Source organism: Chiloscyllium plagiosum, unplaced genomic scaffold (assembly GCF_037043375.1).
Source record: "Chiloscyllium plagiosum isolate Xiang-an unplaced genomic scaffold, Cpla_swu_hap1 HiC_scaffold_12, whole genome shotgun sequence".
Classification (NCBI taxonomy): domain Eukaryota; kingdom Metazoa; phylum Chordata; class Chondrichthyes; order Orectolobiformes; family Hemiscylliidae; genus Chiloscyllium; species Chiloscyllium plagiosum.
The window spans coordinates 78,866,348-78,885,410 of record NW_028270150.1 but is presented as its reverse complement, the minus strand read 5'-3'; the positions used below and the strand labels follow the sequence as shown (position 1 = coordinate 78,885,410).

Sequence of the window (19,063 nt, the reverse complement as noted above, 5' to 3'; positions counted from 1 at the left end):
GAGTTCAGTCATCTCGGATATCTCTGCAGAACTTCGTCAGGGTAGTGTCCTAGGCCCAACCATCTTCAGCTGCTTTATAAATGATCTTTCCTCCATCATAAGGTTCAGCACCATTCGCAACTCATCAGATACTGAAGCAGTCCATGGTCAAATGCAACAAGATTTTAGAAAATATCAAGGCTTAGGCTAACAAGTGGTAAGTAATATAAATGCCATGCAATGACCATGTTTAAGAGGCAATTTAACCACTGTCCCTCGACATGCAATGGTGTTACCATCACTGAATCTCTAACTTTCAACATCCTGGGGCCTATCATTGACCAGAAACTTAACTGGACTCACCAGGTCAGAGGCACGGAATACTGTGGCAAGTAACTCATCTGACTCCACAAAGTCTATCCACCATCGTCAAGACACAAGTCAGAGGTGTGGTGGAATACTCACCTGGATGAGTGTAGCTCTAATAACCCCCAAGAAGCTTGACACTATTCAGGACAAAGCAGTGCACTTAATCTGCACTGCATTCACAAGAATCTACTGCCTACCCCACCGTCACTCACTAGCAGGAATGTGCACTGTTTACAAGAAATTCACCAAAGATCCTTCGCACCTTTCCAAACCCATGATCACTTCCATCTAGAAGGACATTGGGATACATGGGAACGCAAGTCAAACGTTGTGGTGCTGGAAAACCTCCGCCAGTCGGGCAGCATCCGAGGAGCAAGAGAGTCGACGTTTCAAGGACGAGTTCTCATCACACTTTTTGACTCTGATCCCCAGCATCTGCAGTCCTCACTTTCTCCTCATACATGGGAACACCACCACCCGTACGTTCCCTTCAAAAACACTCACCATCCCAACATGGAAATATATCGCTGTTTCTTCAATGTTGCTGTGTCAGAATCCTGGAATTCCCTCTCCAAGAATATTGTGGGTCTGCTCACAGCATGTCAACTGCAGCAGTTCAGGAAGGCAGCTCACCAGCACCTTCTCAAGGGCAACAAGGGACAGGCAGTAATCACTTACCAGTCAGCAATACCTATGAACCACGTGTGAACTTTAAAAAAATTTGCACATTTGGCAACCGGTATCCAGCATTAGTAGCTTTTATGTTCATCTACATAAAGTGATAATGTTTAGGAGCCAGTGTTGGACTGAGTGGACAAAGTTAAAAATCTCAACACCAGGTTATAGTCCAACAGGTTTATTTAGAAGTACAAACTTTCAGAGCATTGCTCCTTCATCAACTGAACCTTAGCCACCTGATGAAGGAGCAGTGCTCCGAAAGCTAGTGCTTCCAAATAAGCCTGTTGGACTATAACCTGGTGTTGTGATTTTTAACTATATAAAGTGACAAAGCTCACTCTTGTTTTAACACTGATAATCTTTCTTGACTGTGATCTCAAAAACAACGAGTTATTTTACTATTTTCCCAACCCCAGCCTTTTGTTTTGGCTTGTTAATAACCGGATAACAGAAACTAATAATGTTGAACCAGAAGCACCCCGGTGGTTTGCACAAGTGACAACTCAGACTGGTTATTCAGTCATTGCACTGAGGACTGTTGGGGCTTGCACTTCTTCATTTTTGGGCTGGTTTCAAACCAAGGTCTCAGAAGAAAGGACATGCTGTTAATGGGAGGTGATACCTACTATAAGTGCCAAAGACGAAGAAAAAGACATTTGTTTTCCAGCAGTGATTCTCTTTTTGTTTAGACAAAAATGTTGAAATGCACATTTGAGTACTGATGGTACAGATAAAGCCTATTGATATTATGAAGTAGTTAAGTTAACATATATTGTTAAAATGACAATTGCTGAAGTATTGCTAGGTTAATGACTATCATTATTGTTAATTTAACACTTCTGGGTTCATTAGAACTACCTTCCACTGAGGATGTAATTGCCACTTTTTCTCATCAAAGTAAAGTTTTAATCTGTGGGAATATCAGATACTGACCATTAAGAATGCTAAGTCTAGCAACCTTAATGCAGAATAAGCTCAGTCTCTGTATTTCATTAATGTATAGCAGCTGCAGCCTTAGAAGATTGGCCAATGCTTGCAGAAATGTCATTTATTTTTCCTGTTATTCACATCAGCTGTCTTGCGGCCTCTGGGTAAAGTCAGCAATAGATGTTGAATTGGGAGAATTTGTGCTGCTTGACTGAGCTTCCAAGGAACTGAGTTGAGGCTGCTTAGTTATTTACTTAAAACCCTTACAATCAATAGGCAAATGATCCTTAACCCTTGCTGAATTAACTGCCATCAGCTAGAATGATGGTGGGACATTACAGGTGACTTCACATTCCTTTCTGAAGAATGAACATTTACTTATAGCTGATAAAGACTTGGCAATGATCCTTCCTCTTTCTTGCAGTTGATTGGCACGTACTGTGTGAGCAAAAGTATGAAGAGCTGTCACTAGGATTAATTGTGGGGGGTCTGCTGATGACCTTAGCTCTATCATCCTGCGTGAGTTGAATTTAGAATCATTCACCAGGCATAGGGGAATCAACTAATAAAATGTTGAAATTGATATAAGTACTTGTGCGCAAGTACTTTTGAATATAAAGTTTAACTTCTGAATCTATACGAGTGTGTGTTGAAACGTTGTTAAATCCTTCGAAAGACTAAAATGCTCTTTATAACAACAAACACCTTAATTACCATCATCCTTGTGTATTGTCTTTGCGCCATCTGTTCCCTGCCAGTCAATTCCTCTAGCTTTCAGATGTTTAGCAGTTACTTATCAGAAATTTAGAATATGGTATTCTGTTCATAACATTACAAAGTACTTGAACCTCATTTAGAAAAGAAGTTATATAACTGCATGGAGGTTGTCCTAAATTGCTTGCTTAAGCCATTGGAGTGAGACTTGAAATCATAAGCTGACTCCAGGCTGAGTGTACTAGCATCAAACCAAGACAACACCTTTTATCTTTATTAGAGTGGATGTGGCTATCATGTAAGGTGTGTGATTTGTATATATTTTAGTATCATATTTTGAGTTTAAACTTTGAATTTGAACTTACAGCATGTGGATTATCTGTGTGACTAATGATTAATTTGTAGTATTTCTGTAGCCATGGTGATTTTTTTTAAATGTCTGAAAGTGAGTGGTCTGAGGACTCGTGGGAATTTGTTTTAAGTTGGGAGAGTTTATAAGTTAACGAAGTAAACAGTACTGCTTTAAGATTTCACATCATAGATTCCGGAATTATTGTAGGCAATTAGGGGAAACCCCCTATAGCTAAGTCAACCCTTATTTGTGATAGACAAGGTGTCAGAACTGTAAACATTTATTCTTTGTATTTTACTGTTTTGAAATCTTTATATTTGTGTTACATGTGAATAGTTTAGTTTAGTTTATTTTATCTTCAGTTCTTTTATGTAATAAACTTTAGGTTGTTTTTGTTTGTAAACAAATCTGCATCATTGCATGCTTGTGTTTTATGAGAGACCACCCTTGTTAAAACTAGAAAAAAAATCTTATCAAACCCTATTTCAGTCTGGGATCTGACTTGACCAGTACTAACATCAGCTGTGATCATAACAGTTGTCCAACTGTGGGGCATCACAGTAAGTATGCAGAGTTCACTAGCTAAGATAGGTACCCTGAAGCGCCTACTGTCCCTTTACCCTCTTCGAAGATAAGTAAATTGTTACATCCTTTATGTACTGAAATCTAAGCTGAACTGAGCTATCCATGAGTACATTGTAAATGAAACTCAAGACTTCAGAGTGCAGCATCAGAATGATTATAGGATCAGCACTAAGAAATACTTGAAAATTAGGTAGCCTGTTGATGCCGCAACTCAAGAGTTTGAACGTGCTAAATAACAAAAGCAATGCTAACCAGAGTTAAGAGATCCCATGAGTAATGGATCCAGAAAGAGCTCTGCCGTCCCCATCTTTTGGATCACTGATGATCTAATCATCATTTGTGAATGATGCGAGGCAATTAAGTAGCTAGTGGGAGAAGGCGGCTGCACAGACATCCTCATGCTCAATCATTGGGAGGCCAGTATGTCAGTGCAAAAGACAATGCTGAAGCAGTTGCAATCATTTTCAGATGCAAATGCCCACGTGGATAGTCAATCTCAGCCTCCTCCTGAGCTTCTTGCCAATCTAATTTACTCCAACTCATAATCAAGAAATTGCTAAGTGCACAGAATATAGCAAAGCCTTTTGGCCCCAACAGCATCCCAGCTGTAGAACTGAAGATACATGTTTCAGAACCATTCGTCCTTAGCCAAGCCTTTCCAATACAACTACAACATTGGTATCATCAGACAAATGGAAAATTATCCAGATATGTCTTGTCCATAGAACATGGGTAAAACTGTACTCCAGCACAACCCCATCAGTCTACATTCCAACAGCAGAGAGATAGGAGGTGTGGTCAACAGTGCTTTCAAGCAGTACTGATAAAATGTCCCTATCGCATGCTCAATTGCATGTTCAGTTTAGTTTTTGTCAGGACCACTCAGTTCCTGACCTCATTATAACCTTGGTAGAACTGAATTTGGGAACCATGATTTGGAGGCGCCGGTGTCAGACTGGAGTGGGCAAGTTAAAGATCACGCAACACCAGGTTATAGTCCAACAGGTTTATTTGGAAGCACTAGCTTTTGGAGCACTGCTTCATCAGGTGAAGAACCGCCTGATGAAGAAGCAGCACTTCAAAAGCTAGTGCTTCCAAATAAACCTGTTGGACTATAACCTGGTGTTGTATGATTTTGAATTTGAAAGGTGAGAAAAGGATGACTGCCTATGGTATCAATGCAGATTTTACTTTGTATGGCTTTAAACAACTTTCAGAAAATTGAAATCCCTTTGAATCAGGAGAATTTTCCATTGCTTAGAATCATACCTAGCAGAAAGCAAGCTGGTTGTGGTTGTTGGAATTGCATCAGCTGCTTCACTGAACCTCACTACATAAAGTTAGAAGCAGGGTGTTTGCTGCTAATTTATACCAAATCCTTATTGTCCACAGAGGGTATGGGCACAGTCCTCCCACAGATAACACAAAACCACAGCCCAAAAATAGAAATTCTGTATTTACTATGAAGGTATGCACGATCCATTGGGACTTATCAAATAGGGGAAAAAATAGTCTATCTGGGCCGACCTCACAAGTACGCAAACCCATGGATTGCAAATTCACATAACAAGGAGTGAGTGTACATGTTCAGTCCATTTACACCTTCGCAGATCATGTAATAGTTCTTGCCTGTATATCAGCTAGATTGGACCAATTCAGGCTTGGGTTAATGAATGATGAGTAACATATTTGCATCTCACACATGCTAGGCAACAGCCATCTCCGGTATCTAACCATCTCCCCTCATCATTCACTGGCATTATCCAGCATCAATGTCTTGGTAGGTTATCATTGTCCAGAAATTTTACTGGACTAACCTCATAGTATGACTATAAAAGCACATACGTCAGAGGTTGGGAATTCTGCAGTACCTCTACCAAAACATGTCCACCAACAACAAATCTCAACTCAGGAGTAATAGATTGCTCTCCACTTTACTGAATGAGTGCAGTTGCAAAAGTACTAATGCAGTTCACCACTATCCAGGACAAAGCTGCCACTTGACTGGCGTGCATCAATCATGTAAATATTACTCCCTCCATCTCAGACACAGACTGGCAGCAGTGTGTACCATCTACAAGATACACTGCAGCTACTTGAGAGCCATGTATCTTGAGACCAGCGTTTCACAAATCTCTAAACTAATTACTTAGAAACGCAAGAATAGTGAATGTATGGGAGCACCACCAGCCTGTAGGTTCCACCCTAAACCACATGCCATCCTGACTTGGAAATAGCTGGTCCTTCACTGTCATGCAGTCAAAAACTTAGAACTCACCAGCAGTTCTTTAGGTTTACCTGCGCCACATAGATTACAGCTTTTGTGAGCTCACCACCACCTTCTCAAGGGCAGCTTAAGAAAGGCAATATATTTTTAAAATCCTTTTCAGCCTGAAGTTGTGGGGAGGTGGCAGCAGTGTTGGGTTGAAGATAATAACTTCAATCTTCCCAGTGTTTAGCTGAAGTAAATTGCAGCTCTTGTAAAATCTTTTTTTTGGTTATTTATTTGGTAGTGACCAGTAATTAGCAGGGCTCCCTAATTTCAATTATTATTAATTGAATAATATCTCCCTCATTTTTCTAAATTAATGTATTGTTGATAAATGTTTAGTACATTGTGATTAATAGATGGAAAATTGGTTGGATTGATGGATTAATTATCAATTAGTTTTCTAAGACTTTTGTTAGTACACTGACTGGAAATGATGACAGATTGGTATTAACAACTGGCATTGCAATGTCAGCTGGTTTAAACCTAATCTTATTGTTTGGATTCTGAAGTATAATGCAGACAGCTGTATCAGTGTAAAATAACAGTGACTGATACAACACTGATTTGGAGGGAAAGGTCAATACCTCTAGTTGGAAACACTATTTAATCAAATTTCTCTAGGGTTCCCTCCCTATGAAAAGAGAGCTAATATTGATGTATTTGTTCTTTGGGTAGGATGTAGCTTGCCCTTGTGTTGGTGATGCTCATGAAATATTTATGTTGCTGGTGGCAAATCTAGCCTAAATCTGCTTCAATCTCAACAGAGTGAAAGAAAACCAACTGTCTAGGAAGTATGGGATTACAATTTCTTTTTAATGAAGCTGACATAAATCTAATCAAGTGGTCAATTATCTATTAATGTGTGGAACACTGCAACTTTATTATTCCATGCTGTCACTGGGAACATAGTAAAGCTTAATAGAAGGAGAGAAAATGATAAATTTAGGAACAAAATTTTATACTTTCAAATTTGATTAGTAATTAGTGAGGGCCTGTTTCATGATAAAACATTGATGTAGTGGAAACAACTTAACTCAATATCTTCTGGTAAAAGTCATGATTATGTCAGTTATCCCTTTACTGGAGAATGATGTATTGGCAAGTTTTAAACTTTGTAGCTCAGGTTGAGGTTCTGGATATAGGTTGCTCGCAGAGCTGGAAGGTTCATTTCAAGACAATTTGTCACCCTACTAGGTAACATCTTCAGTGGGCATCAGGCAAAGCACTGCAGATAATTCCTGTTTTTTATTTATATGTTTGGGTTTCTTTGGGTTGGTGACATAATTTCCTGTGGTGATATCTTTTCTGTGGTGAAGTCACTTCCTGTATTTTTTTTCTCTGTGGGTGGTAGATGGAGTCCAACTCTGTGTTTATTGATAGAGTTCAGGTTGAAATGTCATGCTTCTAGGAATTCTTGTGTGTCTTTGTTTGGCTTATCCTAGGATGGATATGTTGTCCCAGTCAAAGAGGTGTTTCTCCTCATCTGTATGTAAGGATACTAATGAGAGAGGATCATGTCTTTTTGTGGCTAGTTGGTGTTCATGTATCCTGATGGCTAGTTTTCTGCCTGTTTGTCCAATGTAGTGTTTGTTACAGTCCTTGCACGGTATTTTGTAAATGACATTAGTTTTGCTTGTTGTCTGTATAGGGTCTTTCAAGTTAATTAGCTGCTTTTTAGTGTGTTGGTGGGTTTGTGGGCTACCATGATTCCAAGGGATCTGAGTAGTCTGACCGTCATTTCCGAGATGTCTTTGACTTAGAGAGTGGCTAGGGTTTCTGGACATGTTTTGTCTGCTTATTTGGGTTTGTTGCTGAGAAATAGGTGGACTGTGTTCATTGGGTACCCATTCTTTTTGAATACACGGTATAGGTCATTTTCCTCTGCTCTGCAGCACAGAGGTACTATGCAGTCTGTGTTGGCTAGTTAAAATAATGTTCTGGTGCCACTTTGTTTATGGGTGTTGGGATGATTGCTTCTGTAGTTCAATATTTGGTCCGTATGTGTTGTTTTCCTATAGACGCTGGTTTGAAGTTCCCCATTGGCTGTTTGCTGTACTGTGATATCTGGGAATGGCAGTTAGTTGTTGTTTTCCTCCTCTTTAGTGAATTTTATGCCAGTGAGGGTATTATTGATAGTCTTGAAGGTTTCCTCTAATTTGTTTTGTTTAGTAATGACAAAGGTGTCATCCACATAGTGGACCCAAAGTTTGGGTTGGATGGTTGGCAGTGCTGTTTGTTCACATCTCTGCAATTACTGCCTTTGCTAAGAACCCTGATATCGGAGATCCCATGGGTATTCATTTGGTTTGTCTGTAAGTTTTGTTGTTGGTGGTGTGTGGTAAGGCATAGGTCCACTAGCTTGACAATAGTGTCCTTGTTGATGGAGTTAGTGGTGTTTGGTGTATGTGTCTTTGGGTCTTATAATAGTGTAGCCAGTGTTTCCTTGGCCAAGTTAATGTTGATCGATGTAAACAGGGCTGTTACATCAAAGGAGACCATTATTTCATCCGCTTCTATCTTAATGTCTTTGGTCTTCAGGAATTCTTGGGTGGAGTGGATGAAGTAGCTTCTACTAAGTGTTTTAGTCTTTGGTGTAGCTCCTTGGCCAATCTGTAAGTTGGTGTTTCCAGGTAGTGAGACTATGGGCCTGGGGGTCTCCTGGTTTGTGAATTTTGGGTAATCAGTAGATGTGATGTGTTGGAATCATGATAACGCACAAACCCACCAACACACTAAAACAGCAGCTAATGAACTTGAAAGACCCTATACAGACAACAAGCAAAACTAATGTAATTTACAAAATACCGTGCAAAGACTATAGCAAACACTACATTGGACAAACAAGCAGAAAACTATCCACCAGGATGCGTGAACATCAACTAGCCACAAAAAGACATGACCCTCTCTCACTAGTATCCTTGCATACGGATGAGGAAGGACACCACTTCAACTGGGACAACACATCCATCCTAGGACAAGCCAAACAAAGAAACACATGAGAATTCCTAAAAGCAGGGCATCCAACCGGAACTCTATCAACAAACATACTTGATCTACCACAGGAAGTGACTTCCCCACAGGAAATTACATCACCAACCCAAAGAAACCCAAACATATAAATAGAAAGCAGGAATTATCAGCAGTGCTTTGCCTGAGGCCCACTGAAGATGTTACCTAGTAGAGTGACAAAACGTCTGGAAATGAACCTTGCAGCTCAGTGAGCAAACCTACATCAAAAATGATGTATATTTGATTGCGCGTTTCTGCATTGAGTAGTGTTATGGCTGAAGAGGCTAATTCTTGACCCATAGGCCTTTGGACAAATGAGGTAGAGAATCCCAGAATGTAGTGAACATAGTTTCCTTTTTTTTGTCTGCTGCCATTCCGAACAATTGATAACAAGCTCCTCCAAGTTGAATGTTATTGCTTTCTCAGAACAATGGCCATTTTGAGAGTTGGGAAAACAGGACCTGACTGGGCAGGCTGTTTACAGCCATCCAGAGACGATGTCCAGTCCATCGTAATTGATTTTTCAGGAGCTTTCCATTCATGCTTATGGAGCTGTTTGCAAGAAGGCCACTAGTGTTTGGTCGATAGTCATAGTGTCAAAATTATACAGTGTTCCAACACACAACAAAGCCCATTGACCTATTGAGTCTGTGCTGGTGAAAAACAACCACATAATCTTAAATCTGTGGGCCCTGGTTATTGATCCCTCCACCAAGAGGAAAAGTTTCTTCCAGTCTACCCTGTCTATGCCCCTCATAATTTTATACATCACAATCATGACCCACCTCAGTCTCTTATGCTCCAAGGAAAACAACCCAAGTCTATCCAATCTACATCAATAAAAGTCTCCAACTCAGGCAGCATCCCAATAAATTCCTTTGCATTCTGTCCAGTGCAATTCCATCCCTCCTCTAACATGGATAAAGGATTTGAATCTTGTCATTGGACTATTGTAGATATTTCCCAGTTAACTTGTTCAGACCTGTTATGAGACATGTCTGGGGTAGTTGGGATCTGAGCCTAGGCCTCCCAGCTCATGAACAGACACGCTACCGCTGTACCTCAAGAGATTCACTGACTCCAGAAGATGCAGCAGAGGTATTAGATTAGATTAGATTACATTACAGTGTGGAAACAGGTCCTTCGGCCCAACAAGTCCACACCGACCCGCCGAAGCGTAACCCACCCATACCCCTACATTTACTCCTTACCTAACACTACGGGCAATTTAGCATGGCCAATTCACGTGACCTGCATATCTTTGGACTGTGGGAGGAAACCGGAGCACCCGGAGGAAACCCACGCAGACACGGGGAGAACGTGCAAACTCCACACAGTCAGTCGCCTGAGGCGGGAATTGAACCCGGGTTTCTGGCGCTGTGAGGCAGCAGTGCTAACCACTGTGCCACCGTGCCGCCCACACGGTGGCACAGTGTTGTTGATGGAATTTATAGTGTTCTTATTTATTTCTGATGTACAGTCCAGGTCTCTCTGCAGCATAGGAGAATGATGACTGCAACTGCTGTATACACTTGAATTTTTGTTGACTTGCAAAAGTCTTTGTTGTCAAATACACCTGACAGGAAGTGCTCAATATATTCCAGTGTCTCTCCTTCGATGAACATGAGAGGAGGGATATTTGGCTGAACAGGTTGGATTGATGTGTGTTTTGTTTAGGCGGTGTTCAAGGATAGGCAGTGCTCTTTAATATGCAGTTCTGAAGAGATCAAAAGTGGCTTGCAAATTTGGTACAAAATAATTGTCACAGTACAACTTATAAATCATATGTACCTACAACTTAGGCACAGAGACCACTGAGATTAAAGAGCTTTCCATCTGGACAATGCTTCATACAAACAGTAGAGGGCAATTTATTTTTGAAATAAATGGGTAATGTCAGATGTTAAACAGTATAGAAACTATCATGAGCTTGCTTGACACCACTCCAAATTTTATTTGAAGCATCTGTTTCAGATTTCCCCATTCGACAGTTGGAGCTAAATCATGAAGCAGTTGCAGGATTATGAAGAAGATTCTTGGACATCCAAATTATTTGAGTATACCTTACAGAGTCCTGCAATTTATTGAGCCCAATGCTTCAGTCAGTTCGATAAATACAATGAAGAGTACTTGATATTCGTCTTCACATTTTACTTTGATTTGTGTGACAAGAAGGTAGATGTTAGAGGTGCGCTTCTGGAAGGTCTAAAAGTGCACCTTTTCTCTGGAAGGATTTCCACTGTCTCAGGAAGGAGGTGATTTCGATGAATGCATGCCAGAATTTTCCCTCCTCAGGAATTTAATTACGGAGCCTGATTTCTTACACTTGTTGCATTCCTGAAGTTATTGAGTCATACAGATAGACAGCAGGGAAACAGACCCTTTGGTCCAACTTGTCCATGGCTGACCAAATATCCCAAATAAATCTCGTCCTGTTTGCCAGCATTTGGCCCATATCCCTTTAAACCTTCCCATCCAGATGCCTATTAAATGTTGTAATTGTACCAGCCTTCACCACTTCCTCTGGCAGCTCATTCCATACACGCACCACCCACTGCGTGGAAATGTTGTCCCTCAAGTCCCTTTTAAATCTTTCCCCTCTCACTTTATACTTATGCCCTCTAGTTTTGGATTCCCCACCCCAGGGAAAGACCTTGTCTATCTACCCTATCCATGCCCCTCATGATTTTATAAACCTGTATAAGGTCACCCCTCAGTTTCTGATGCTTCAGGGAAAAGAGCCCCAGTCTATTCAGACTCTCCCTATAGCTCAAACCCTCCAACCCTGGCAACATCCTTGTAATTCTTTCCTGAACTCTTTCAAGTTTCATCCTTCCTATAGCAGGGACACCAGAATTGCACTCCGTATTCTAAAAGTGGCCTAATCGATGACCTGTACAGCTGCAACATGACCTCTCAACTCCTATACTCGATGTACTGACCAATAAAAAGGCAAGCATACCAAACGCTGCCTTCATTATCCTACCTACCTGCACTCCAAGGTCTCTTTGTTCAGCAACAAGCCCATTGTATAAGTCCTGCCTTGATTTGCCTTTCCGAAAAGCAGCACTTCACATTTATTTAAATTAAACTCCATCTGCCACTCTTCGGCCCATTGGCCCAGCTCATCAAGATCCCGTTGTAATCTGAGGTAACCTTCGCTGTCCACTACATCTCCAATTTTGGTGTCGCCTGCAAACTTACTAACTATACCTCCTATGTTTTATATAAATGATGAAAAGCAGTGGACCCAGCACCGATCCTTGTGGCACCATCAGTGGTCACAGGTCTCCAGTCTTAAAAGCAACCCTCCCCCACCACCCTCTGCCTTGTACCTTCGAGCAAGTTTTGTATCCGAATGGGCTAGTTCTCCCTGTATTCCATGTGATCTAATCTTGCTAACGAGTCTACCAGGGAGAAACTTGTCGAACGCCTTACTGAAGTCCGAATAAATCACATCCACTCTGCCCTCATCAATCCTCTTCGTTAGTGGTGCTGGAAGAGCACAGTAGTTCAGGCAGCATCCGAGGAGCAGTAAAATTGACTTTCAGGAATATTCCTGATGAAGGGCTTTTGCCCGAAACGTCAATTTTACTGCTCCGCGGATGCTGCCTGAACTGCTGTGCTCTTCCAGCACCACTAATCCAGAATCTGGTTTCCAGCATCTGCAGTCATTGTTTTTACCTAATCCTCTTCATTACTTACAGTCATAAAGTCATAGAGATGTACAGCATGGAAATAGACCCTTCAGTCCAACCCGTCCATGCCGATCAGATATCCCAACCCAATCTAGTCCCACCTGCCAGCACTCAGACCATATCCCTCTAAATCCCCCCTATTCATATACCCATCCAAATGCCTTTTAAATGTTGTAGTTGTACCAGCCTCCTCCACTTCCTCTGGCAGCTCAATCCATACATGTACCACCCTCTGTGTGAAAAAGTTGCCCCGTCGGTCTCTTTTATATCTTTCCTCTCTCACCCTAAACCTATGCCCTCTAGTTCTGGGCTACCCCACCCCAGGGAAAATACTTTTTCTATTTACCCTATCCATGTCCCTATAAAGTTACCCCTCAGCCTCTGACGCTTCAGGGAAAACAGCCCCAGCCTGTTCAGCCTCTTCCTGTAGCTCAAATCCTCCAACCCTGGCAACATCCTTGTAAATCTTTTCTGAACCCTTTCAAGTTTCACAATAGGAAGGAGACCAGAATTGTATGCAATATTCCAACAGTGGCCTAACCAATGTCCTGTACAGCCGCAGCATGACCTCCCAATTCCTGTACTCCATACTCTGACCAATAAAGGAAAGCATACCAAACGCCGCCTTCACTATCCTATCTACTTGCGACTCCACTTTCAAGGAGCTATGAACCTGCACTCCAATGTCTTTTTGTTCAGCAACACTCCCTTGGACCTTACTGTTAAGTGTATGAGTCCTGCTAAGATTTGCTTTCTCAAAATGCAGCACCTCGCATTTATCTGAATTAAACTCCATCTGCCACTTCTCAGCCCATGGTCCATCTGGTCCAGATCCTGTTGTAATCTGAGGTAACCTTTTTCGCTGTCCACTACACCTCCAATTTTGCTGTCATCTGCAAGCTTACTAACTATATTTCTTCAAAAAACTAATCAAGTTTGTGAGACATGATTTCCCATATACAAAGGCATGTTGACTATCCCTAATCAGTCCTTACCTTTCCAAATACATGTAAATCCTGTCCCTCAGGATTCCCTTCAACAACTTGTCCACCACTAATGTCTTAGGTTCACCGGTCTTTGCTTCCCTGGCTTCTCCTTACCAACTTTCTTAAACAGTGACACCACGTTAGCCAACCTCTGGTCTTCCGGCACCTCACCTATGTCTATCGATGATACAAATATCTCAGCAAGGGACCCAGCAATCACTTCCCTAGCTTCCCACAGAGTTCTAGGGTATATCTGACCGGGAGTTACTTTTCCTCCAAAATCTGGAAGGATGAGTACACGAAGTGTTGATGTGAACAAATATACACGAGCTTTCAAGGTCTCAGCTGGAATACCATTGGGATCTATGTTTTGATGTTTTTGTTCCCTTTGATCACTATTGCAGGTCTCCAACCAATGGTTGTCAACCCATGGTTTCTACCAAAGGGTACTGAGTGTAACCCAAATAGTATCATCTCCTACTGTGGACTCTCATTTAAGGCATTGTTCAAAATGTTCTTTCCAGTATTGATGGATGGCTGTGTCATCCTTAAGAAGAATGCTAAACTATAAATTGAGATCTTGTCCATTTGACTGTGGTCTATGGACGACAGTGGTGGCTTCAAAATCACAAGTAAAGTGAAAATCTGCAATCGTTCAAGTGGCTGGTCAGAATGACTCTTAATGTTGTAGCACTGAGTCTCATTTTGTTGTGAAAGTTTTTTTTTTAATCATTAATTTGCAGACTTTCCATACTGATTAAGGATTTTCTGTTGCTGCCAGACATTAATTTATACATCACGTGAAGGGGAAGCAAGGGTTGTACATTAAACTGTTAGGATTGTGAAAGACAAATCAGATTGGATTGCATTTTTATTTTGAATTTAGCAATCATGTTTTCATGGGGGCAGGATATCCCAGTAGGTTATAACATACTGGTGGACTGGCTTGTTGCCCAGATTTTCTTTACATAATTTATCATCTCTTCAAATATCAATTTTTTTATTTACTGAAATGCAAATTTAGATTAATATTCCTGGACCAATGCTTATTTTATTTTTCAAATTTGCTCATGGGTTATGCATTTATTGTCTGACCCTAAATGTCCTGAAAAAGATGTAATGTGCTGCCCCCTTGACTGTTGCAGTCCATCGGGTGCGGAGATATCCACAGTGCTGTTAGCAAGGGAGTTCCAGGATTTTAAGCTGGTCACAGCAAAGGGACATCAATATATTTTCAAGTCAGGATGATGTATTCCAGCACAATCTTGATTTGTGCCTTGTAGATAATGTACAGGTTTTGGAGAGACCGAGGTGGATTACTCGCCAATGAATTCCTAGCCTCTAACCTACTCTTGTAACCAATAGGACTGGTCCAGTTCAGCTTCTGGTTAATGCTAAGCCCCAAATTGTTAATAATGGGGTATTCATCAATCTTAATGTCATTAAATATCAAGAGGTAATAGTTATATTATCTTTTGTTGGAGATGGTTAGTTGCCACTTATCGACCCATGCCTGCCTGCTTGTGTTGCAGATCCTACTGCTAATAGAGAAGGACCACTTCAGTATCTGAAGAATCGTGAATTGTTCTGAACATTGTGCAATAATTAGCAACACACCCATTTCTGACCTGCTGATGGTGGAAATGTCATTGATGACAAAGTTAAAGATGTTTGGATCGAAGGCATTACCCTGTGGAACTCCTGCAAAGATGCTCTGGGACTAAGATGATTGATATCCAACTATCTTCCTTTTGTATTAGGTATGACTCCAGCCAGCAGAGAGTTTCCCCTCTGGTTCACATTAATTATAGTTTTTGTGTGGTTTCTTCAACTCTCACTCTGCCGAATGTGGCCTTGATGTTAAAAGCAGCCACTTTGCTCTTGCCTCTGGGGTTCAGCTCTTCTGTCCAAGTTTAGCTGTAGGAAGGTCAAGGTACCAAGTGGTTCTAATGGTACCAATCTGAGCATTCGTGAACCCATTATTCCTTAACAAGAGCTGCCTGATAGAACTGTTGACCACCCCCGCCTGTCATTTTGCCGATGATTGAGAGTTTGACCAAGAGGGCGGTAATTGACATGTTGGATTTGTCCTCCTTTTTCCTCCCAGGGCACGTATAGGCATGTGGACATGAGGTGCATGTCCTGGATGTGGAGTGATGAGATGGCAAGCACTGTTGAGTTGTCCATCAGTGCAGGTGGTAATGACCCATGATCATGTGCAGCCTCGCCCTCCTTACCATGCAGCAGTAGTGATGATGGCTATGCCGTGGAGTCTCAGAGGCAGGCTGAGTGTTTGGGCTGTGCTGCTGTAAGCTGTAGCACCGCTCCTCAGTGCAGCAGAGCTCAGCCACAGTGATACTATCAACAGCAGTGAGTGAGACCAGTACGGACTCAAAGTGAGCCCAGCGCTTCTGCATCAACAAGATGGTCCTAGCACCAACTCATGCCCACTGCGGCAGAAGTGAGTTTCAGTTCCTGGTGGTGTCTGCATCCTGTTTCATGAAAGCGTTTACAGAGGTGAGTTTGAGCCCAGTAAAAGACCCGGTGGCAGCGACAGCAGCTGCATACTCGTGGCATTTGACTTTGGGCTGGTGCAGTACTTATGGCATTGGTGGCGGCTGCATTGGCGAGGGGCTCCATTGAGGATTCATAGTGACGAGGGCATTGGTGGAGGTGACTTTTGTTCTGGTGCAGCGGCGGCAGAGCAGTGAAGGGGCCTGGTGGCTGGCCAACAGGCCCAAGGCGAAGGGCTGAAGAAGGACTGTAAAGTTGCGCACTCTTTCTGCCCTTCTGTTCATTGTTTTGGTTTATTTTTCTGTGTTCTAAGATGACGCTGGAGAGTAGCAACACTACAACACTTTTCATTGTATTTTATAAACAAAGTACATGTGTCAAATAATAATTGTTTTTAAATCCTGGGCAATTTTCCACATTGTCAGACCAGTGCTAATGTAGCTGCTGCAACAGGCTTGGGTAGCGATACAGCTAGTTTTGGAGCATATGTTTTCAGTACTAATGTCGGAATATTGCCAGGGCCCACAGTCTTTGCAGTATCCGGTCTTCAGCCATTTCCTGATATCATGTGGAATGAATCAAACTGGAACCTCAGGAGCAGGCCAAGATGCATCAATGGACTGAATATGGATGCAAATACTTCAGCCTTGGCTTTCGCACCCATACGCGGGTTCCCTTCTCATTGAAGATAGGGATATTTTGTGAAGCCTCCTTATCCATTGTTTAATTGTCCATCACTATTCATGACTGGATGTGGCTGAACTGCAGAGCTTAGATTTGATGTTTTGGTTAGCCTTGTTTATTGCATTCTGCTGTGTGTGTGTGTGTGTGTGTGTGTGTGTGTGTGTGTCTCACAATGTGGTCCTTTGTTGTAGCTTCTCCAGGTTTGTATCTCATTTTTTGGTATCAAAGTAAAATACTGTGAATGCTGGAAATGTGAAACCAAAACACACACTGCTGGAGAAACTATGTCGGTCTGACAGCAGCTGTGAAGAAGAACCTTTGATCTTAAAATTAACTCTGTTTCTTCTTCAGCAGGTGTTGCCTGATGTGTTGGGTGTCTTCAGCATTTTTCTGTTTTGATTTCACTTTTAGATATACCTGGTGTTGCTTTTTGCATGTCATCCTGCTCTCTTCATTAAAGTTGTGATTATTTAACATCCAGTCCTAGGCCATGGTGCAAAAGCTCAGCAAAATATGTTGAACCACATTTTTCCCCTAATTTGGAGACTTGTTCAAGGCTCTAAACCATAATGTGCCAGTATCATTTTTTTCACTACGTGATTCATTACTGCTAATTACTTTAACCTATTTTATCAGAAATGTGAACCAAATTTTAATTTTGTCTGTAAGATTCATTGAAATATTCTGAACTGTGGCTATTCACATATTTTTTCTTTACTCCTCCATGGGATGTGGGTGCTGTTGGCAAGGGCAGCATTTGTCACCCTGTTGCCCGTAAACGTAATGCTTGCTAGACCAATGTGGTGGGCACTTAAAGGTCAGCCACATGATCAGAGGTTTGGATAGACTGGGTTGTGTAAGCCATATGACCTTCCCTGAACTAAATTAACGAAAAAGGTGGGTTTTTGCAGCCATGAATAATAGCTGCATAGCTAAAATTACTGACTGGTTTTAAAATCTAGATTTAAATCCATCTTTAAATTCCAGCTGAATGCTTGTCCCAAGAACATTAGCCTGGGCCCCTGGATTACAAGGCCAGTGATATTATTGCTGTGCCTCTGTTTCTGCTGATGTGTGATCAAATGAAGAAAGATATGTGTATGTATGGATATATAGTCAAAGATGTAATTGTTTTTTGTATTGGGGTCTATTTTCAGAGAAAGATGTGAGCTGTGTTGACTTAACAGAAGAAATACCATTAATATAACTTTGCAATTTGTGTTTCCTGTCTAGAATTGTGTAAAATTATTTAGAACATGCAGCTAAAAAAGACTATCCAGCCCATCTGGTCCATAGTGGAACTCTAGTTCTAGTAGAGATACCTTGCCCAATACTTCCACTTCTGGGAATGCAATTTTCATGATTCAGCCTGCAAGTTTCAAGTGTGAACATTTGACTCGCAACCAAGTGAAGTAATAAGCATAATGTTGCTCTCTTGTGAATTTTGAATGTCAGCATTTCCACTTAACGTGCATGTTGGTTCATTGTTTTTATTTGTGTGTTCACAGAGCGACAGCAACAGTATGATGACGAACGACAGGCAATGTATGTATTGGCTGACCGTGATTTTCACAGTACATTGGGGAGAACAATTCAACCACCTGCAGAAAGACCTGGAGAAAGGAGACTGGTTGAAATGAGGAGACTGTATGGAGATGATGCTACTAAAATCCAAGGAATGGAAACTGCAATGCAACTTCTGTTTGATAGAAAGTGTGATAAGAAACAGCCAAAGTACTGGCCTGTAATTCCACTGAAACTTTGATTTTGACTATCTATCCTATAAAACTGATTTTGCTAATTAGTATTCATTTTTTAAATTGTAGCCATTTTTACTTTGTAACAGTGTTTATTATGGCTTAATAAACATAAGATTTTTTTACCATTACAAGTTAAACATGAAGTGATGCTTTAGCATGAAAGCCTCTAACTTTGGACATTATAATAGTATTTTGGTTAAGATCTACAGCGTAACCAGCAGAGAAACCGTGCGATCCACTTGCTCACCTTACCAGGGATGCAAAGCTTAAGCTTCTCTAATCTTGGTACATTCCCAAGGTTAGACTTTCTTTTCCCAACTGCACCCTTTCCACTGTTGCAAGTGCTCTGCAGATCACTTAATTGAAAGTGGATTCTCTATGTGAAGAAGGTGCAGAACCAAATAAGGAGTGAAAGCTGGTATCCTTGTAAACTGAAAAAGGAAAGGGATATTGGGAGGTAGCGACAAAGTGCGAAAGCTTCCTCCAAAGATGGATTTGAAAATGAGAGGAACAAAAAATAAAACTGGTGAAGGATC

The 19,063-nt window shown here is 41.3% G+C and overlaps 1 protein-coding gene across 2 annotated transcripts in view; it reads left to right on the top strand.

The window, feature by feature from the left end:
- Positions 1 to 18,697, top strand: part of gemin8 (gem (nuclear organelle) associated protein 8) — a 40,870-nt gene extending 22,173 nt beyond the window's left edge. For both annotated transcript variants that reach the window (XM_043700573.2, XM_087992969.1), the window contains exon 3: positions 18,276 to 18,697. In XM_043700573.2, coding sequence (XP_043556508.2) covers positions 18,276 to 18,532 — 257 coding nt within the window. In that variant the 3' untranslated portion in view covers positions 18,533 to 18,697. The remainder of the gene's footprint in view (positions 1 to 18,275) is intronic.
- Positions 18,698 to 19,063: the final 366 nt, after the last annotated feature.